Source organism: Myxine glutinosa, chromosome 1 (assembly GCF_964187855.1).
Source record: "Myxine glutinosa chromosome 1, kmMyxGlut1.1, whole genome shotgun sequence".
In the NCBI taxonomy this organism is placed as follows: Eukaryota; Metazoa; Chordata; class Myxini; order Myxiniformes; family Myxinidae; genus Myxine; species Myxine glutinosa.
In genome coordinates this window covers 200,812,841-200,835,955 of record NC_136261.1, presented here as the reverse complement: position 1 = coordinate 200,835,955, position 23,115 = coordinate 200,812,841, and the positions used below count along the sequence as shown (strand labels likewise).

General features: G+C 43.5%; 1 protein-coding gene across 1 annotated transcript in view; it reads right to left on the bottom strand.

Annotated features, from left to right (window-relative positions):
• The window catches only part of LOC137433546 (limbic system-associated membrane protein-like), a 498,837-nt gene extending 478,652 nt beyond the window's left edge, over positions 1–20,185 (bottom strand). The window contains exon 1 of the mRNA XM_068125880.2: positions 19,951–20,185. Coding sequence (XP_067981981.2) covers positions 19,951–19,999 — 49 coding nt within the window. The 5' untranslated portion in view covers positions 20,000–20,185. The remainder of the gene's footprint in view (positions 1–19,950) is intronic.
• Positions 20,186–23,115: the final 2,930 nt, after the last annotated feature.

The window sequence follows — 23,115 nt, the reverse complement described above, 5'->3', positions numbered from 1 at the left end:
GATCCGTTCAGTGTACGTGCTTTTCCACGAGCTTCGACTATGTATAGAAAAACACCGTCCTTTGTAGCCAACTGCAGACATGGGCATTTTCCATTCTGAGAAATCAGAATTACTGACAGCCTCCGAAGCATTTATCTATAGCTCAATGGAGTACTGCTCTCCATTATGAAATGGCGCCCCAGCATCAAATACCTATTGGATTCTGTGGAATCTAACTGGTATCTCCCGAGATGCTGCGAAAGCACAAGTTATGTTGTTCTGACCATTTCAAGTCATCTTTCATCTCTATTCAATGATCTTTTTCTATGCCCATTAACCCTACCTAACCCAACCCTCTTACTTGCAGAGTTCATGTTTCGTCCCCTCCTCTCTCTTTTCCTGCTCATTCATTCCCGTGCTTGTTACATCCACCTGTTTCTCTGCTGCCCCATTGTCAGTACGTTGCCCTTTTTCTCCTCTGTCATCTTGCTATTCTAGGAGCCAAGGTTTTGCATACAAAAAGAAACATTAATAATGCATGGACAATTAAAATGATAACACAAGTCTAGCGTTAATGGAGACCCTTGGGTCCATGGTGTCAGTGCAGGCTAGGTCATACCAGATTAGAATGCCCCCGAATGCAAGCCCAGCGGTCAATGTGAAATTTTGTATGGTATACTCGCTGATTGCAAAACAAACATTCTACCGATTCATTAAAATGAACGAATGATAAAAGCAGCTTAATTTGGCCATTATATTGCAGCTCTTGAATGTAATTCAACAGTCACTTGGTACTGGGATTTAAGTTTGTGGGATGATCATAAAAATCCATTTAAGGTAACAAAATGAGAAAAAGCATTCCATATTATAAGGTCTATGCTCCTACTCCATTTAAATTAATAGATCATGTGCAAAACCCGCATAATGTACGTTTTCTTAAGTTGGGGAAGGTGGTAGAAATGTATTCATATATTGGATAAACTTGAGCTGTGGATGTGTTTGTAAATCAGATGACTAGATGCATGACTAACGACCTTTTTTTTTTTACGTCTATATCATTGAACTACTGATTTCATGGGCCAAAAGGACTCCAGAGCATCGCACCAATCAGTGTTTTTTAACGCTCAATAATTGCAGGAATCATAAAGTTGACAAGTACCTCTAAGCAAACAGCTTTTAGTCGTTCCAGTTTTTTTTACTGATCGGTTAGTGCCATGCTGAGATTAGGGAAGGGAAGTATAAATTTGCTAGATGTTAGACACTGCATGTCCAAACAACACTGCGGTGCCTTAAGTCGTACAATCAATCAAGGCTCATTTGGGCCTCAGTTTGAAAGATTTGTTCAAGATAGGTACCTATGTGTGCAGCCCTTTTGGGATATTTCAACAAGGATATAATGGGTTTGTACTGCATTGGCCCATAAGTCTCATAAAATCCGGTTTTTTTTAGGAAACATACCATCCATATCAGTGTTTCAAAGTTATAACTAAAAGGACGAAGCACTCTAATCCATCTCCACACGCAAATCGCACATGCCTGATAGATATCAAGTCCTGACGATCACAGAGATCATAATGTATTGCATTGTTCGGTAATCCCAAATGCCTCATAACGCTGTTCTCGACAGATGTTCATGGACGTTATATTTGGTGGTAGTGGAGTATGAAACCCTCGTGCTTCCCACACTTGTGGTCTGTCTGCAAATACATTTACACTCCAAAATACCATACCTAAAGGAGCTGGGTGAAGCAGCTGAAATGGACTGAGCCAGAATGTCCCAGTTGTGTTGTAAACCCTGCAGTTTACAACAGATGTTCAACTTCACCACTGAGACCCACACCATCCGATGATGTATTCCTCAGCAAGTTATGGAGCAAGGCTTGAATTTTGACATGGATTAAAGCATTAAACAAAAATGTGAGAACATCTCGAGTGGTGAAAAATGAGACGTGCTAAAATGGCACCTTTATCTATCTATAATTCCAGTAATCTCTGTGTGTGTGTCTGTGTGTGTGTCTGTGTGTGTGTATGCGACCGCTGTTTCTCGACAACTACCGGTCCGATATACTTGAAACTTGCCAGGTATATTGCTGGGGACCCGAGGATGTGCCTTTTCAAGGTTTTAAATTAATCGGACAAGTAGTTACCGAGCTATGGCGATTTCTTTACCAAACTCCGCAAGCCGTTCGCTTTGGACCAAACCATTTCATGTAAATAGAGGGGGGGGATTGTCACCGTACTCGCAAGCCGTTCGCTTTGGACCAAACCATTTCATGTAAATAGAGGGGGGGGATTGTCACCGTACTCGCAAGCCGTTCGCTTTGGACCAAACCATTTCATGTAAATAGAGGGGGGGGGGGGGGGATTGTCACCGTACTCGCAAGCCGTTCGCTTTGGACCAAACCATTTCATGTAAATAGAGGGGGGGGGGGGGGATTGTCACCGTACTCGCAAGCCGTCCGCTTTGGCTTTGCGAATGGACCAAACCATTTCATGTAAATAGAGGGGGGGGATATAATTTTAGATATATATATAGTACGGGCATGCCCTAGTAATTTAAATGACAACAACTCATAATGAAATTGACCTTGTTTTATTAACGATGGGAGTTAAGTTCATATTGAGAAAACCTTGAGAAATCTGAGGACAGAAATATTAATTCCAAGCCAGACAGTCATAATTCCAGCTGAGCCATGTCATGACAACAACACCATCTACTCTGAATTGGTGGAAACAACTTATAATATCCCTTTTGGAATGAGAACTTAAAAAAGACAGTTAAAGAAAAATAATTATGACAAAAATCTGCTCTCTACGGAACATTAGACTGTAGTTCATAAATATCACAATCAAAAGGTGCATTTTACAGAATATATAATGCAATAAATGAATAAATATCACAACCTGCGGAGAAACGGGAACATATTCGAGAATCAATTGACCATTTGACAGATGAATGAATAAATAAAATGAACAACACTATCCACCAAGTATATCATAATGTATATGAAGATTAAATCAGTAAAAATAATCTCTTTTTGTCATAACAAACAAATAATTGATTTATATATATAAATATATATATATATATATAATATATATACTGTATACATAAAATTCTAATATATATATACATATATATATATATATAGATATATAAAGTTATTTATAACCACTGACTAACAATTGGGTGAGAAATTTAAAATTAATCCACTCACTGATGCATGCAAAACTAGAACAGCACTCGGTAGAGTGCATACCTCCACCAGGCTGAAGAGTATGTGTTCTGTATCTCAATCATAGGCCGGACCTGCATATGGACCACTCATCCTCATCACCCACTCAACTCATCCACCACGTTTTGCCAAAACCCGTCGACAACTTGTTGAAATATCCTACTATTTATCGTTTTTTGTCCGATCTCTCAATTGTGAAGAATCACTTGTAAAAACAAATAACAATTCTCGCATCTAGATCGGGATCTTCACCAAAATGTAATGACTTCATCCTTATCACACACCCAACATGCACACCAAGTTTGTCTGAATCCATCCATATTGTTTTGAAGTATCTTTCTCACAAACAAACAAACAAACTGTGGTGAACAAATAACCTCTGTCCACCTTCGGTGGTGGTCTGGTGGAGGTGATTATGCAATCAATAACAAGTACACACTCACAATTACATTTTATCCATCCTTTTCAATCCTAATTATATGAATAAACAAGGTGGGTCACTTTACCAAGATCTGTTAATTAGACTTTAGTAAATCATCAGGAAGATTGATGTTTAAAGCTGTAGCAACGAGATTGTTCATAAAACATGATACCCAGTGCAGTGTGTATACAGTACTTCAATTTAAATAAAATAATGATTTAAATATCATTACAATTAATTCCGGAGGTTTAGCGCTCTGAAGCATTCTTATACACTACCCTTATACACCACCCTTATACATCACCATATTTAACATGTCCAAGTACTGCTAAAGTGAATGTTGTTGGAAGTGACAAGAAGGTGATTTGTGTTCTCCAGTGTTCAAGTATCCTTACTATATATATATTACGTATGGACCGGTGTGTGTTTGTCGCACTGCTCCTACAGATCTGGCCCGATTACATCCAGACTTGCTACATAGGATCAGCATGACCCATTTACTGTATGGGGGTGTTTTTATCTTTGCCGGTGGTCTTTGGGGGGGAAGGATGCAATTTCTCTATGTAATTGTGTATCGTGTAGCGCCACCTCCAGGTTGGAGAGGGTATTACAAGTCCCCACCCTTTGCAGTACAGTATTCCTGTACCCACATTTTCCAGGGCAGTGAGGTGTTTTGAATTATAAACAGTCGGCATGTTTTTGCTTCATGCACGTAACCCGGGTTTTTATTTGATTTCCCGGAGTGATTGAGGCAGCTGTCAGTTACCTATACACTGCCCAAATAAAAGTATATGCTAGAAGAACGTGTTGCATGCTTGGAACAAGATTGCCTGCAGGGCAGGTAGTATAATTCAATTTAAATTAAATAAAGATTGTAAAAGTCATATAAATAATATCGGAATATACTACCATTTTACCACCATTTTCCCCAGTGTCTATTACACCACCCTATCTAACATGTCACATTAGTTATTCGTACCTGTTGTTTGTGTCCTTTATGGCATCCTTAAAAACAGTAAGTTTCCTGTTTGGAATGATTTCCATGTTTGTTTGACTGCCAGGCAGGCAGACAGAATAAACAAATTATTTCACTCCTCGCATGTGTGATTGCGATAAATTCAGAGACAAAGTACTGAAAAATGGCAGGATTGTTTTACCGATTCATGTTCAAAATATAGCATTCAATTTAAATGAGTTGTTCCAAGATCATAAACTGATGTTTACAGACAGACGGATGGATGGACATGAAACAATTGCTTCGCCTGCTTTTCGATTCAGGCGCGCAGAGTAAAAATTAACTTGGGAGTGCACCACGACAATGTTAGGCCAAATGGCTTCATTTCCTTGCTTGAGCTTGGGTTCTTCTCAGTCTTATGTTGAGAAGCAGTCTGCTGAAACAGTCTGCATAAGCGTTATACAGTATTCACAATCGTTATATCTTCCATTTCAGTTTTCCCTTCAGTGTAAAGGTTGTTGTTGTTGTTGTTGTTGTTGTTGTTAATATGGGCATCCTCCATCGTTTGAAGTCCTTTCTTGGCACTACTGAGCTTCTCACCACATACAAAGCTTTCATCTGCAGCTTGATGGAGTACTGCTCTCCCCTCTGGGCTGGTGCTCCTGCCTCACACCTAGCTCGGCTTCACACTGTATAAACCAAGGCTTTTAGAATCATTTGTATCTCCCACGATGAAGGTGATACTGAGGGCCTTTCACTCTCTCACTGCAGGCAGTTTGGTGGTCTTTTTGCCTTCTACCGACTCCTCTCCGGCCTAGCTCCCCCTGCTCTGTCTGTGTTCTATCCCCTAAATATTCATGCAGGACCGAATAAAACCGATAACGGTGGATTCAGCCCCCCCCCCCCCCACCCCCGCCGCTGGTATCAACTTGTGATGCTGGTTATCCCTGCATGGAGGGCAGGATCTCCCAGGAATCATTCTTTGCTAACTCGCGAACAGGTTAACGGATTTCAATGAAACCAACAATTGTGGATTCAGCGAAGGTTTGTGACGTTGTGAAGCGATGGGTCTTATATGCTCGTCTATATGATTCTTCAGTTCTCCAACTTAGACAAATACCGTGATGATATCATCACAGAGGTATCATTAATGTAACCTCAGAAGGGCCTCTCATTGTGCAAAGATGACAGTCAAAATGTTGTCACCAAGACAATGAACAGTGAAGCTACTGAATAGTTTCACCATTATTAGGGCATGTCAGGGCAATGTTTCACTGTTCCATCTACTTAATGACTTTGGAGCCTTACAGTTTTCTATGGGTTATTGATGCATCCCTCCCTCACTATGGTGGGTTGGGACGCTAAGTTGAGCCCCATTCCAGCTAATTGCAAGACAATCTTGAAACAAGTCCCATCTGTTATAATGGAGTTGCAGTGAAGATTATTCCTCAGTTACGGTCTGAGATGTCTCCTATGGTGTGTGTCTCGTCTGTCCTCTCTCTCTCTCTGGCACCTCCCTACGTCTGCTACATTTCCCCATGTCTGCTGAATTGCTCCGCATCTGCTCAGTCTCTCTGTGTCGTCTGCTGCATTTCTTTGTGTGTCTCAGGCGAGCAAGCGTCGCTGCCTTTCATAGCCTGCAAGCCCCTGTCCTCTCCTCCCCTGGTAAGAAGTCTCTCCCCTCACCCCACGAGTGTTGTGCCTACACTCTCGCACCACGGAAGTATTTGGCATGAGCTCAGCAGAGCTACAGCTCCTTACATCTCTGTAGGATTGTACTTCAGCCAATGCCGGGAAGAGAATTTCATTCTCAATTTTATAGAACAGTCCACCACAGAGAGTGAACATCTACTAACGTGTTTCAGGCAGGTAACCATTGTGGATTCTGTGTGACTGGAGTACACTAGCCTGGTGGTCGAGGTGAGCTGATGCTTAATCTTCTGCACAACATTGACCACAAGCTGTAGCCCACTCCCAAGATACGTCCTTTTTGAGGAGGTGGTGTAGTGGGTCTGTAGAGGAGGCAATCTGTGGGGGGAAGTTGAGGTAATATGTGGCCATGCCCAGGACAGATGCCAGTTGGGATACTGCTGTGGTTCAAGAAGGGTATGGATGGCATCAACATGAGATAAGATAAGAGCGATGGCTTACACTGAGAGCTTTTACCCCACAAACTCTCATCTCTGGAACCTCGAGGAGGCATTTCTCAGCATTGAGCGTGATGTGTTGGGCAGATGAAAGCTGATGAAAAACTTGTAGTAGACTAGGCATCATGTTGATGCTGGATGGCACCATGGACCACAATATCATCCAAATAAATTGACACCCCAGGTATTCTGCCTTGGAGTAGGGACATTATTTTCTGAAAGCAGCTGGGGACAGAGCTGAGACCAAAAGGCATGCATCTATAATGGAAAAAACCCCATGTGCATGACAAAGGCTGTAAAGTCTCTGCTGACTGGTGCAAGGAGCACTTGAAGGTAACCTTGCTTTAAATCCAATTTGCTGAAAACAGTGGAGCAATGGAAATGTGTGGTGAGTTCCTCTGTGGTGGGGATATTTATCTGGAATGATGGCTTTGTTGACTGCACCGAGATCCACACACAGTCGATTTTTTTAATGTGCAATGACCAATTCCAAATCCAAGGGGACACGTTCATGGAAATTGATGATGTCAAAGTTGAGGAGGCACTGTAATTCAGCCGTGACCTGATCCCAGAGGGACAGAGGCACTCCCCGTAGGGTTTGGATGACCGGTGCCACAGCAGGGTTGACTGTAGGCTGGTGTGTATTGCCAGGTGGTCATGAAATGCATGACATTCATGCCACAAGAAACAGCCAGCTGAAAGTGAAGACTGTGATAAGTCCAGGTCCATCAGATTGGCACTCATTGTGATGATGTAGAAGACTGAAGGGTGATTTTTGCAGTGATTTGGTCGTCAGAGATTGCTCAGCATGGTGATTTGGTTGTTGTCATAACCTCAGTGGCCACTGAATTCTGCTTCAGGGGAATGTTTGAAATGTTTTGTTGTCATAGGTTGCCTTATTTAAAAGTGCGACTGGCACCTGTGTCAACCAGAAGCTGAATCAAAATGTCATTCACATCGCATCAACAGGTTTGGAATGAAGTGACTGGCTTGGACACCGATATGATTGCGACTGGTCATGAAGTTGCTGTGCCAGAAGCGGCAGCAGGTGGGGTGTGAGCTGAGTGGCACCATAAGGAAAAGTAGTGCAGTTTTTGGCAGTCCCTGCAGCGCTGGCCAGTTGCAGGGCACTCCGAGGACCAGGTTGCATGTCTGAGTGATCCACAGTTGGTGCAATGCCTGGAGGTATTTTGTACTGTCTGTATAGGCACTTGTGCTGTATTATCCGAAGGTGGCATTGTTGAAGTGCTTGCTAGTGTACACGCCCCTGCTTCAATTTGCTTCACGAATTTTGTCCTTTGGTTTTGAAATGTATTTTGTCTTTTAGTATTGAAATTACATTATGGATAGTGCGTAGAGGCTTGTATGCCACACCAAACCTTACGCAGCCAAGATAGTACACAGCACATGGATTGGTGTAGCATACAAGTCTCTACGCACCATCCAGAATGTAATTTCAATACTAAAGGACACAATACCAACTGGTGATAAATCCGGAGTAGTTTATCATTAGTCATGCAGAGACTGTGATCAATTCTTCGTTGGTAAAACTGGAAGAGCTTGAAACAAAGGCTAGATGAACATGATGGAGCAGTTAGGTGTAGGAAGGTGACACAGTCAGCCATAGCTGTCATTGCCTGAAATCTGACCACAAATTTGACTTTGATGGGACCAGTGTCCGAGACACCACAACCACACACGTCACAGATTGGAAGCACTGTACGTCAAGAGCCGATAGGGTGGTATAAATGCGGAGACCGTGGACATACCCACACAATACACATCTCTGATAAAAACAGCGAAAACTGGATGGTGCAAGCAACTGGATAAGGTGAGCAAGAAATTAACCCAATTTGTTATAAATGTTCGTCTTTCATTAATCATCCACTTTCTAAACTCCCCCTTGCCCCTCCCCTCCAAATCTCCCCCATTGCCCCTCCCCTCCTAAACTCCCCCCTCAACTCTCCCCTTCAAAACTCCCCCCCAACCCTTCCCCTTCAAATCTCCCCCACAAACCCTCCCCTTAAAATCCCCCCCCAACCCCTCCCCTTCAAATCTCCTCCCCAACCATCCCTCTCCAAGTCTCCCCCCTCCCCCCTCCTCCTCAAAGCTGCCTCTTCCCCACTTCGTCTCCCTTCTATCTCATATCTCCACCTCCCCCAACCTTCTACTTTCCTCTGCCCCCCCCCCCCTCAAACAACCCCTCACTGTGCCTCATCCCATCACCATCAAACCTTTCGTCCTCCTCATCCCTCCCTTTCTTGTAACTCTTCTGTAATCTCTGACACACTATCAACTGCTCTCCCGACCTCCCCTATCATCCTTCATCTGACCCGACCCCTCCCCTCCCCTGTCCTGCACCCGATGCTCCCCTCTCTCCTCATTAACGGTATGGACCTCAAACATCTGGGGCCTTCGCTCAAACCTGATTGATCTCTCCATTCAGGTTGCTTCTCACAATCCAGACTTGATCTGCTTAACAGAAACTTTCCTCCTTCAAGATGTCTCCGATTCCTCAATATCTCTTCCTGGTTACTCCCTCCTCCGGTATTGATAGACCTGAGCCTCGTCCTGGTGCTGGGGTTGCTATCTTTATCAAAAACTCTCTTCCTCACTCTCCTTGCACTGCCCTCTCTCCACCCCACCCCCAGGAGTACCTCTGGCTACAGCTTCCTCTCTGCTCCCACCTTTTGTTCATATGTGTTCTGTGCCGTCCTCCAAACAGTGATGACTCCATTTATATTTCGCTGTCTGACAACATGGACCAACTTCTATCCACTCATCCCAACTCTCTCTTCCTCATATGTGGTGACTTCAACTGTCATCATGCCAGCTGGCTGGGTGTGGGTTCCTCTCTCACCAGCCATGGCACCCCAGCAAAGGACTTCTGCGACTCATTGGGAGTGACACAATCTGTCAATTTCCCGACCCGGATCTCAGTCAATGGAGAATCTTCTCTTCTAGACTAGGTTATGACAAACTTCCCTGCAAATGTCTGCTGCTCTTCTGCTTCAATCGGTTCTTCTGATCATGTGCTTGTTAAAGTGGACATCTCTCTGGCCATTCTCAGAGAGCCTCCTCAGAGTCGACGAGTCTGGCATTTCACTCAGGCCGACTGGCACGGTCTGCAAGCTGCCATCAATCATCTGGACTGGTCTCCCATCTCTACTGCCTCTGACATCAATTCTTCCTGGGAATTCTTCCAAAGCAAACTGCTCTCTCTCTCATGCACAGATTTATCCCATCTCGTCTTCAGTTGTCTTACCCTTCCTCCCGTCCATGGTACACTGAATCTTGTGGTGAGGCAGTTGCCCTGAAACAACTTGCCTTTGCCTCTTGGAAGGCAAATCCAAATGAAGGCAATCTCAGTTCCTTCCACCAAGCTCGAAACAAGTGTGTGTCTACCCTCAGGAGTGCCAGGAAGCACTATCTCTCCACACTCAAGAATGAACTCTCAAACCTGTCTCCTTCCTCCAAATCCTGGTGGCGTCTGGTCAAATCCGTTTCTGGTGTTTGTTCCCCCTCCATCCCCTCCCTGACCTCTAATGGCTACACAGTTGACGCCGCACGTGACAAAGCTTAATGCCTCAACTCTGTGTTTGCCTTAAAATCTGGTGTCCCAAACCCATCTCTCTCTGTTCCCACCTTACCCAGTCGAACCCCACTGCTCCTGGACTCTGTGTCCTTCTCTCCTGATAAGGTGGAGAAGTTTTTTTCAAACCTCTGTGTCCTTCTCTCCTGATAAGGTGGAGAAGTTGTTGTCAAACCTCGACTCTGATTCTGCAACTGGACCAGACGGCATTAGCCCAGGGTCCTAAAATCCTGCTCTGCCGCTCTATCTCACCCTCTCTCTGTTCTTTTCACCCTCTCTTTTGCTCAATGTCATTTGCCAGCATCTTGGAAATCAGCAAACATTACCGCTTCACACAAAAAAGGTGCAAACACAGATCCTTGCAACTACAGACCAATCAGCCTGCTCCCAATTATATCAGCAAAATCATGGAATTCATCATTGCTTCGGTTATCAAATCTTTCCTCTTCTCCAATGGCTTGATCTCCGATCATCAATTTGGATTTAGACCAGGTCATTCTACTCTGGACATGTTGCTTCTGCTGTCTCAACAATGGATGGAGGTCCTCAATGCCAAACAGGAAATCAGAGCTGTCTCCCTTGACATATCACGTGCCTTCGATACAGTCTGGCACCCAGCTCTGCTCACCAAACTCTCCTCCTATGGTATCCATGAAAATCACCATGCATGGCTTGTGGACTTCCTCTCTGGTCGTGGTCAACGTGTGGCCATGAATGGATTTCTCTCATCTCCCCTTCCTGTTCTGGCTGGAGTTCCCCAAGGTAGTGTTCTGGGCCCTGTGCTTTTTCTGGTCTTCATTAATGATCTTTCCGACTCTCTGGAAAATCCTCTCTATCTCTTTGCTGATGACTCCACTCTCTGCCGCTCCATTCCTCATCCCTCAGATCGGCAGTCTGCAGCCTCCTCACTCTCTGCAGACCTGGACAAAATCACAGACTGGTCAAACAAGTGGAACATGGCTTTCAATCCTGACAAATCTCATACTCTTACTATGTCTCTTCGAAAAGACCGACTGGAAAACCCTCCCATCTACTTTCTCAACAATCCTCTCCAAGAAGTTCTGTCGCTCCAGCTTTTGGGTCTCACCATCTGCTGTGATCTTTCTTGGGAAAACCACATTTCCAAGCTGGCCTCCAAAGTCAGTCGCCGACTGGGCATCCTCCGTCGTGCGAAGTCCTTCCTTGGCACACCTGAGATCCTCACCACATACAAGGCTTTCATCCGCAGCTCAATGGAATACTGTTCCCCCCTCTGTGCCGGTGCTCCTGCCTCACACAGAGCTCGGCTTCACGCTGTTGAAACAAAAGCTTTCAGAATTATTGGAATCTCCCGCGATGAAGCTAACTCCGAGGGCCTTTCACTCACTCACCGCAGGCATTTTGGTGGTCTTTCTGTCTTCTACCGACTCCTCTCTGGCCTTGCTCCCCCAGCTCTCTGTGCTCTGTCCCCCAAATATTCCTACAGGTCGCACAGGATCTGCCAGCAACCCTCTTATGGTTAAACTGCCAAAATCTAGGCTCTCTGCTAACCTTCACTCTTTCATTCCCCTTTTTTCCCGCCTCTGGAACAAACTCGCCCACTCCCTTCAATCCCACCCCTCCCTCCAGGTCTTTAAAACAGCTGTTCACCACCATCTCTTATCTTCCCCCATCCAAAACCTTGATCTTTTCTACCCCCGCTAATTCACCCCAGATCCACTTTTTTGAAATTCCAACTTCTTTCCTGGATGTCCTTGCAGTGTCCATATATTTCATACCTCTACCACCTCCCCCTAGCCCTCTCCCTCCCACAGTTCTCTCGATGTCCCTGCTCTCAAACGTTGTGTTTGTGTCCTTCCCCCTCTCTCCCCATCTTGTCTGCCGCTCCCCATATTTTGTGTTTTATGTGTCGGTTTGACTTTTAGTGTGATTAATGTTAGCTCTTTCACGAGCCTCGATCTTGTGTACAACCCAAAAAAGAAAAAGAAAAAAAAAAGAGCGTTCGGCCCACAACATCACACCCACACATACACAACACCTATTGGAAAACTCCTCCAACCTCGCAATCCAGACCTCATCACATTCAACCCGGACATTAAACCAGCCATGTTTGTGCCCCAGAAACACAAAAACAACAACAAGCACACACAAACTGACCCGAACACCAACAACACCAGATCCCAAGTAAATAATAAAAAGAGAAGAGCAGCCCATCAATGATGCAATTTGACGTTTATTTGGTTGATGTTTGGCAAAATAAAAACACTCCTTCATTTGATCTCGTGCACCAGCACGTGATCGCAAATGAGTGGTCGCATCAGGAATAAAAGCGGACACGTGCTGAGACTCAGGGTCTATTGGTCTGAGGAAGCTCACTGGGAAGTGGGTGAAGCGTTTCCTGAGACAGGGTCTGCTCTAGCTTATTACTTAAATTAGCAGAGTATATCTAGTTTACACCTTGGTTGGAAGTGCCTTTCTTCTATAAAATAAATAATAAATATTTTAAAAATATGCCATACTCTTTACAGCGCGTGCGTGCTGCCAAAGAAGTTTATTAACAAGGGTTATACTGGGTGGTTTGCCATTGCCTTGCGTTTTTTATCCATGCTCCATCCATTTAAATGCTGAGCATCAAGCAAGGAAGCAGCACGTACGATTTTTAAAGTCTTAAAGTCTTTGGTATGAATAGTATGGCGTCTGAACCACTTATCACCTAGACTCAGAGTATACACTCAGAGTAACCATTAAGCATCGAGCCTGATATAGCATGCCTATACAAAGTCTACACCCCCTTTCAAAATTTTCACCTTTTGATGTCTTGTAACCTGGAATTGAAATGCATTAAATCAGACTTTTTCCACCGTTGTTTACACATCGTAACCCACAACTTCCAAGTGAAAAACAAATTATACAAATTTCAGAAGATTAATAAAAAATACAAGACGAGGACATCTTGGTTGGATTAGTGTGCTCATTGCACTGTATGTATATATATATATATATATATACGTATATATATATATATATATATATATATATATATATATATATATATATATATATATATATATATATATATATATATATATACAGGGTGAGTCAGAAGTAGCGCCCGATTTCTGTTTATATATATATTATATATATTTCTGTCAGTTGATTGTTTGTTTGCCATTTGTATTACAGTGTACAAGAAGGTAGAAATAAATGAATGACATGTTTATCTAATCATTTATTCGGGGGGAAATTATTACGGAAGTGTAAGTGGATCCCGGAAAGTGGATCGGCCGCCGCGGTCCGATCGAGTGGCTGGTACGCTCCCCAGACCTTATACCTCCAGATTTCTTTCTTTGGGGGCTCATGAAAGACCTTGTTTATCGTGAAAAGCCTTGTACCATTCAGGAATTGAAGGCTCAAATCACTGCAAAGTTTGAAGAAATTGATATCGAACTTTGCAAGCGTGTGTGCCACTCTGTGCCTGCTCGGCTGCAATTGTGCATCGATCACGAGGGAGGGCACTTTGAAAATTGCAAGTAAAACACCTTGGTACACTTCCGTAATAATTTTCCCCTGAATAAATGGTTAGATAAACATGTAATTCATTTATTTCTACCTTCTTGTACACTGTAATACAAATGGCAAACAAACAATCAACTGACAGAAATATATAAAGTTTTGACTTTTTCAACATATTTCAACATACAGCTATTTGATCCTCATTTCAACAATATTGATAGATAACGGTGATATAATATAAGAAATATCATGAAACATTTACATTTTGTAGTCCATTGTTTAATTTGAATAAACATAAATGCAAATTACGCATGTGGAAAAAGTAAGTACACCCTTGGCTCTCATAGGTGGTATTTCTCCCTTTGTCAGAAACAACCTCAAGTAGGCGTTTCTTATAACTGTCGAACAGTCTCTGACATCGACTGGGAGAAATTTTTGCCCACTCCTCCATGCAGAATTATTTCAGCTGTGCGATGTTTGAGGGGTTTCTTGCATGCACAGCTCGTTTCAAATCCCCCCACAACATCTCGATGGGATTTAGATCCGGGCTTTGACTTGGCCATTCCAGAACCCTCCATTTCTTTCTTTTCAGCCATTCCTTGGTGGATTTACTGGTATGTTTAGGGTCATTGTCATGTTGCAAGGTCCACCTTCGGTTGAGCTTCAACTTTCCGACAGATGGCCTCACATTATCCTCAAGCACCCTCTGGTACAATGAAGAATTCATAGTGGATTCTATGATGGTGAGCTGCCCAGGCCCTGATGCAGCAAAGCTGCCCCAAACCATAATATTTCCACCACCATGCTTTACAGTTGGTATCAGGTTCTTGTGGTCAAATGCTGTCTTTGGTTTTCGCCAAACATGTCTTCTGGTACTGTGGCCAAATAGCTCTACCTTTGACTCATCTTTCCAGAGCACATTGTTCCAGAAGTGCTGGTCTTTGCCTAGGTGTTCATTGGCAAACTTTAGTCTTGCCCTGATGTTCTTTCTGGAGAGCAAAGGTTTCCTCCTGGCGCACCTCCATGTAGATCAAATTTGTGCAACCTCTTTCTAATGGTAGACTCGTGCACTTTGACATCAACAGTGGCAAGAGCTACCTGTAGGTCCTGTGATGACATTCTGGGGTTCTTAGAGACTTCTTTCAGCATCTTGCGGTTTGCTCTCGGGCTGAACTTGGAAAGTTGTGGGATACGATGTATAAATAAAGGTGGGAAAGGTTTGATTTAATGTAATTAATTATTAAATTAAATTAATTTAATGTAATTAAAGGGGGAGGGGGAGGCGGGAGGGGAGGGATGGGAGTGGGAGGGGGAGGGATGGGAGGGTGAGGGGGGTAGGGGGGAGGGGGAGGGATGGGAGGGGGAGGGAGGAGGGTGAGGGATGGGAGGGTGAGGGAGGTAGGGGGGAGGAGGAAGGGGGGAGGGTGAGGGATGGGAGGGTGAGGGATGGGAGGGTGAGGGGGGTAGGGGGAGGGTGGAGCGGAGGGATGGGAGGGGGAGGGGTGAGGGATGGGAGGGTGAGGGGGGGTAGGGGGAGGGGGGAGGGTGAGGCATGGGGGAGGAGGGAGGGTGGGGGATGGGAGGATGAGGGGGTAGGTGGGAGGGGAGGGGGGAGGGTGAGGGATGGGAGGGGAGGGTGGGGTGGGAGGGGGAGGGATGGAAGGGGAGGGGGTGGGAGGGATGGGAGGGGGGAGGGGCAAGGGGGAGGGTGAGGGATGGGAGGGGGAGGGGGTGGGAGGGATGGGAGGGGAGGGGGTGGGAGGGATGGGAGGGGGAGGGGGTAGGGGAAGGGGAGGGGGATGGTGAGGGATGGGAGGGGGAGGGGCAAGGGGGAGGGTGAGGGATGGGAGGGGGAGGGGGGTGGGAGGGATGGGAGGGGGAGGGGGTGGGAGGGATGGGAGGGGGAGGGGGGAGGATCGCGACATCGTCCTGCATCTTCGCAAGAGCACGAAGCGGATTTTGGAGACTCACCGATCCTGTGACCCACGCCCTCCAGTACCGGCGTTGCCGGGCGGGGAATGGAGACCCGTACATTCCCAACCCGTACATTTTCCCTCTCGACTCAAGCTCGTATTCGATTCGTATTCGAAATCGAAAGGGGAAAGGGGAAATCCTTCGTATTCGAATTCGTAAACACGGAATATGAATTAAAATTTAATTCATATCACACAAAATCGACACAAAACACGATCGCATAAAGGTGGAAAACCGCAATCGCTTTTCGCCCTGAATTACGTGCAAACGTGTGACGTGTGACGGGATGGAACATCACGTGATCGCTCTGAGCGAATCAGCGAGCTGTTCTGGCACTGGCTGAGATTAGCGGGTCCTTCGCTGAAATGCGCTGAGGTAAATATGAATAAAAAATATGGATCTCGTCAAATATGGTGTCGGCCATGTTCGTCCCAGGCTCAATGGCCATGTCTATGCCAAATATCAAGCACGTGAGCCTCTCCGTTTCAGAGTCTATCGGTAACATCACACACACACACACACACACACACACACACACACACACACACACACACACACACACACACACACACACACACACACACACACACACACACACTGTGTTTTATATATACGTATATCTATATATATATATATATCTATATATATATATATATATATATATATATATATATATATATATATATATGTATATATATATACATACATACAGTGCAATGAGCATGGTGTTGACTTAGCGGTTAGGGTGCCAGCTTGGGATCCTAGGATCTTGGGTTTGAATCTTGGTCGATCACTGAATTGACGCCAGGGGGTTGACTCAGCCTGTCATCCTTCCGAGGTTGGCAAATTGAGTACTGGCTTGCTGGTGATTCCCTGTGTGTCGCAAAAGGCGACAAATAGGGTTGGTGGCAGGAAGGGCATCCGGCCATAAAACATCGCTTCAAAAAGGGGACGACAGTGCCCAAAAAAGGCCAACCCCTGCTCTGCGGGAAAAATTGCCTCGAAAGGTGGTTCATATGCAGTGCATTCAGAAAGTATTCAGACCCCTTCACTTTTTTCACATTTTGTTATGTTGCAGCTTTATGTTGAAATCGTTTAAATTCGTTTTTTCCCTCATCCATCTACACTCAATAGCCCATAATGACAAGAGAAAACAGGATTTTAGAAAGTTTTGCAAATTTTTAAAAAGAAAAAACTGAAATATCACATTGACATAAGTATTCATACCCTTAACTCAGTACTTAGTTGAAGCACCTTTGGCAGCGATTACAGCCTCGAGTCTTCTTGGGTATGACGCGACAAGCTTTGCACACCTGGATTTGGGGATTTTCTGCATTCTTCTCTGCAGATCCTCTCAAGCTCTGTCAGGTTGGATGGGGACCGTCGGTGGAAAGCCATTTTCAGGTCTCTTCAGAGATGTTCGATTGGGTTCAAGTCAGGGCTCTGGCTGGGCCACTCAAGGACCTTCACAGAGTTGGCCCTGTCACTCCTGCATTGTCTTGGCTGTGTGCTTAGGGTCATTGTCCTGTTGGAAGGTGAACCTTCAGCCCAGTCTGAGGTCCTGAGCGCTGTTTCAGGTTTTCATTAAGGATATCTTTGTACTTTGCTCCGTTCATTGTTCCCTCAACCCTGACCAGTCCCCCAGTCGCTGCTGCTGAAAAACACCCCCACAGCATGATGCTGCCACCACCATGCTTCACCATTGGGATGGTATTGGGCAGGTGATGAGCGGTGCCTGGTTTCCTCCAGACTAGACGCTTAGAATTGAGGCCAAACAGTTCAATCTTTGTTTTATCAGACCACAGAATCTTGTTTCTCACAGTCTGAGAGTCCTTTCGGTGCTTTTTTGCAAACTCCAATCAGGCTTTCATGTGTCTTTCACTGAGGAGAGGCTTCCGTCTGGCAACTCTGCCATAAAGCCCAGATCGGTGGAATGTTGCAGTGATGGTTGTCCTTCTGGAAGAAGATCTCTGGAGCTCAGCCAGAGTGACCATCGGGTTCTTGGTCACCTCTCTTACCAAGGCCCTTCTCCCCCGATTGCTCAGGTTGGCCGGGCGGCCAGCTCTAGGAAGATTCCTGGTTGTTCCAAACTTCTTCCATTTAAGAATTATGGAGGCCACTGTGCTCTTGGGAACCTTCAATGCAGCAGATATTTTTTTTGTCGGCTTCCCCAGATCTGTGCCTCGACACAATCCTGTCTCTGAGCTCTGCAGGCAGTTCCTTCGACCTCATGGCTTGGTTTTTGCTCTGATATGCATTGTCAGCTGTGAGACCTTATATAGACAGGTGTGTGCCTTTCCAAATCATGTCCAATCAATTGAATTTACCACAGGTGGACTCCAATCAAGGTGTATAAACATCTCAAAGATGATCAAGAGAAATGAGAGGCACCTGAGCTAAATTTCAAGTGTCATAGAAAAGGGTCTGAATACTTATGTCAATATGATATTTCAGTTTTTTCTTTTTAATAAATTTGCAAAACTTTCTAAAATCCTGTTTTCTCTTTGTCAATATGGGGTATTGAGTGTAGATTGATGAGGGGAAAAATGAATTTAAACGATTTCAGCATAAGGCTGCAACATAACAAAATGTGAAAAAAGTGAAGGGGTCTGAATACTTTCTGAATGCACTATATATATATATATGTATATATATATATATATATATATATATATATATATATATATATATATATATAGAGCACCCAGCGTTGCCCGGGTTCTTTTTGAATGAATTTACTTCTATAATTCAGCTTTTGCTTGCGGCAGAGGAAGATTGACTACTATAATTCAGCTCATCTATTAATTGCGAAATGGGCCCAGCCCGGCCGAAGCGGCCTCGACTGGCCTCGCCATCTAGCCTATAACCTTCCCGGGGCCCGTCCCGACATTTTAATTATTTTTGAATGAATTTACTACTATAATTCAGCTTTTACTCGCGGCCGTCGAAGATTGACTACTATAATTCAGCTCAGCTTTTAATTGCGAAATGGGCCCAGCCCGGCCGAAGCGGCCTCGACTGGCCTCGCCACCTAGCCTATAACCTTCCCGGGGCCCATCCCGACATTTTTAGTTCTTTTTGAATGAATTTACTACTATAATTCAGCTTTTACTCGCGGCCGTCGAAGATTGACTACTATAATTCAGCTCAGCTTTTAATTGTGAAATGGGCCCAGCCCGGCCGAGGCGGCCTCGACCGTCCTCGCCACCTTACCTATAACCTTCCGTCCTTCCCGGGGCCTGTCCCGGCATTTTTGGTTTCAGTGGTTTCCTCCTATCTTTCACCGTCCAGGAGATTAGTGCGTGCAAACAAACAAACAAACTAAAACTTTATTTTATTTATATCAAAGATAGAAAATATATATATATATATGGAAATTGTGTCACAATAAGTCAATAAGAACAGGACGAGTACTTACAATTCATGTAAAGTTTTTGAGTCGGGTTTAGATTTGTTGCTGGATGTATGCAGTTTGGCTCCAGCGGTAGCCCATTAGTATTGGTAAGAACACTGCAGGACTGGAATCCCAGAGGTTGTGGGTTCAAAGCCATCTGAAGGCAGTCATCGAAGGAATTTGTCTTCTAATCTTTAGAACGTCAATATAATTTCAGGAGAATTACCCATGTGCCTCTTGCCTTGGATTGTTAGTAAAACCCGGCTGGCTCATTAACGACTTTTGGGGCAATGGATAATCCTGTGTCCCACTTGTCTGGACTCCATGCATTGCTGGTCCACTCGTTGTGGTTTACCCTTATTCACAATTCCCTCTACCGGTACTTTCAACGTTCAATAAATTAATTATCTACCAAAAATGGATGGACCCCATCAGCCAATCAGAGGCCGTGCTAATGCGGTAGTCGGAGAGCAAATATTAGCCCATCGACATTTCGGCGCATACATCGACAAGCACATCGACAAAACACCTGTACTTTGTCCCAGACACGTCGGCATTTCCAAACATGTTGACATAAATCGCACAGTTAGCATTTTAACAAACACATCAGGCAGAAATTAGCATATTGATATACGCATGTATCGGTACTTCGACATATCGATGCATCGGCGCGTTGGTACGTACGGTACGTTGACATCTAAACAATTCGACACGTGGGAAAGGTTCGCACATCGACATCGCGCTAATTTCATTCACTCACCGCGTGAACAGCACGTCCAGAGCAGAATAATAACGCCAGCTGCCTTCATCGCTGATCTCCACCTCTTTCTCTGTCTCTCTTCCGCTCTTCCTCTCCTTCACACGAATCCTGAAAAATTCTCTTTTGCTCCCCTCCTCTCTATCTCTCCTTTTCCCGTTCCTCGTCAGCTCTTCTTTCCACTTGTTCCGTCAGGCCCTCACTCTGCTGCTCTCTGCCTTCACGCCTTTTCCCTCTCACTGCATCCCTCCCCACTCCTTTGCTCGCTCCCCCTCCACCCCCATTCCCTCTCCTCACCTCCTCACTTCCCCAGCCTGTCCCAAAGGAGGCCAACCCAAATTAATAGCGAAACGTCACACACACACACACACACACACACACACACACACCAAATATATATATATACGTATATAAATATATATTTATTTATTTATTTATATAAATATGTTTAAAAAAATTTTTTAAATATATATATATTTTTTTTTTATATATAAATATAGAATTTTTTAAATTTTTTTATATATATATATATATATATATATACATATAATTTATATATATATATATATATATATATATATATGTATATATTACATATGTCACTGTCCCAAAGAGATTTCTCGACATTGCAAACACACCCTCTCGGTTTCTTTTCACTGCACCACAACCCTTTTGGGTAGTGGTCCATGATATGCTGTCCTATCGAAGTCTCTTCCTCTTGTTTTTTGTTGTTGTTGATGACACGAATGAGCTCGAGAGGTCGTTGTTGGTGTAGAAATGTGGACACACGCATGGTAATTGCTGCATGCTGCACCTTTTGGCTCATGTCCATGGTTTGTACTGTCCTGCGGAGACCTCTAGCTTTTGATCGAAGACCTTCGATCATTTGATTCATCCTTTCCCTGTTACATCATTATGAATTTCCTTTTTCTTTGTGGTCTTCTTTCTTATAATATTTCTATATCAACGAATCTGTGTTGCAAATGAGAACTGGTAGACTAAAAAAAAATTAAAATAAATATACGTCGATGTAAACTACAACGGCATTTGGTCGGGTGCATGCCTCCACCAGACTGAAAACTGATACGTTTTGTATCCCATCGATAGGTTGGATCTGGATCCGGATCTTCACCAAAATCTAATAAATTCTTCTGAATATACCAATCTAATAAAAATAAATATCTAAATAAATATGAAAATCTAATCAAATGTAATAATATGACCTTTTCTAGAGCATTACTTGGTTCCTCCTCAGAACACAAGGGTAGTCCAGCATGCACACAAGATTTTTTGAATGTCCCTTCTTTTATATTGTTCGACATTTTCTACAAGCTCTGGGATGTTTTTTTAAAGCTTTTCTATGCCCCTGACATTTTACCCAAGAATGACGCTGAAATTCAGGTTTAAGAATAATTACATTTTAAATACGAACAAAATGCATTTGCTCATTGTACAAGATGTTCATTTGTTCATTCTTCAAGACGATATAAAAGACTTGAAAATGTAAGGGGAAAAATTATTCAACCCAGACGGGCTCCAAACCCACAATCCCCAGCTTGGCGGGTCTGGTGCTTTGTCCATTAGGCCATTGAGCCAGAACATTAGATTTGTGTAATAATATTTTGAAAAGTTATAAAGTGTGTATATATTTTTATATATTTATTTATGTAAATATATTTATATATATTAAATTTTAAAGCAAAAACTATAGCACTTAGGTGGAATTTATTTTGAAAGTCATTAACTAGACTGATTGGCCGATGTATATTCCAAGTTTCAGCTAGTTTAAATGTATAGTCCTTGAGATACGAGACACCAACGTGATTTCGAGGATTCTCTAACTATAACTCAAGAATGCATATGTGGACGTTGTTAAAATTTGGAACATATTACCTCAACGTACAAAGTATTCACTTTTGAAATTTGCAGCCGATTTCGTCCAGTAGAAGCCGACAAACGTATTTTCAGTTCCCATGTTAAAGCTGCATACAGAGAAACGATCCCTTATATAAAGGGAGGGGGGCTTTGCGCCTCCCATAAAAAAAAGAAAAGAAAATCCCTTTGATAGTTCAAAATCCTTTGATGACTAATTGATATTTTCATCTGTAATATTTCTAGTAATTAATAATATCTCCTTGTTCCTCTTTAAACTTGAAACAGCTGTCCAAGTCTGATTGTTGATTTAAGCTTTTATAGTTGAAGGTGAACGCATCTTATGTAATGGTTCCTGCAGATCCTTCCCTTTCTACTTTCTTCCAACATTTCTCCTTGTTTCAGGAGGACACACTGGTTCAATCAGTTCTCCATTGTGACTTCTCTGCTGCATTTATAGCCCTGATTGATCACTTCCTCTTGATAAATTACACGTGCAGTCCACATTCCCATCTGGGAGACTGAGAGGGAGTGGAAAAAGAAGGAGAACCCAAAAAGATGAGGATGTCTCGCTGGTTTACATATTAATGGAGTGATAGCATTTCATGAAAACACACGAGATTTCAACTATAGATTCAATGGTGTGTCTTGCGAGTGTATGCAATAATCATACACGTTTCCTTTACAGTGGCCTTGGGGCCAACAGTGAGTTTATACAGTGACTTTCACAAATAATACTGTTACAATGAGCCATTAGTCTGTTATTTCTGTTCATTCTCACATAATGGCTGGCCACTCATTGTAAGGATTTAAATTTTGTCCAAATAATGGGTTTGATTCGACGTACCAAATAGAGCACACACAATAGATTTCTGATGTATGCAGGTGAATGCAAATACGACATCTCGTTTAATATCTCCAAATCTTATTTTAATGGAGCAAACATATATAGTTATGTATGTATGCATGTATATATGTATGCATGTATATAATATGTGTGCATGTGTGTATGTATGTATGTATCTGTGTGTATGTATGTGTGTAAGTATGTATGTATTGTTACGTGCTCCTCCCAAAACCCCGGTCACGGTGTACCTCCGCGCCCCGAAAGCGTCACGGCAGAAAGATGTGTTATTATGTGTGTCAATGACCAATGGTGAAACCACACCAACCAATTGTTACCAAAAAACAAGTATTGTATTAATGTCACACAAGAATAACAGCACAAGTACAATATACTTTCAATTGCACAACCAAAATACCATATAATTCCTATGATGGTACCATCAGTTTCTT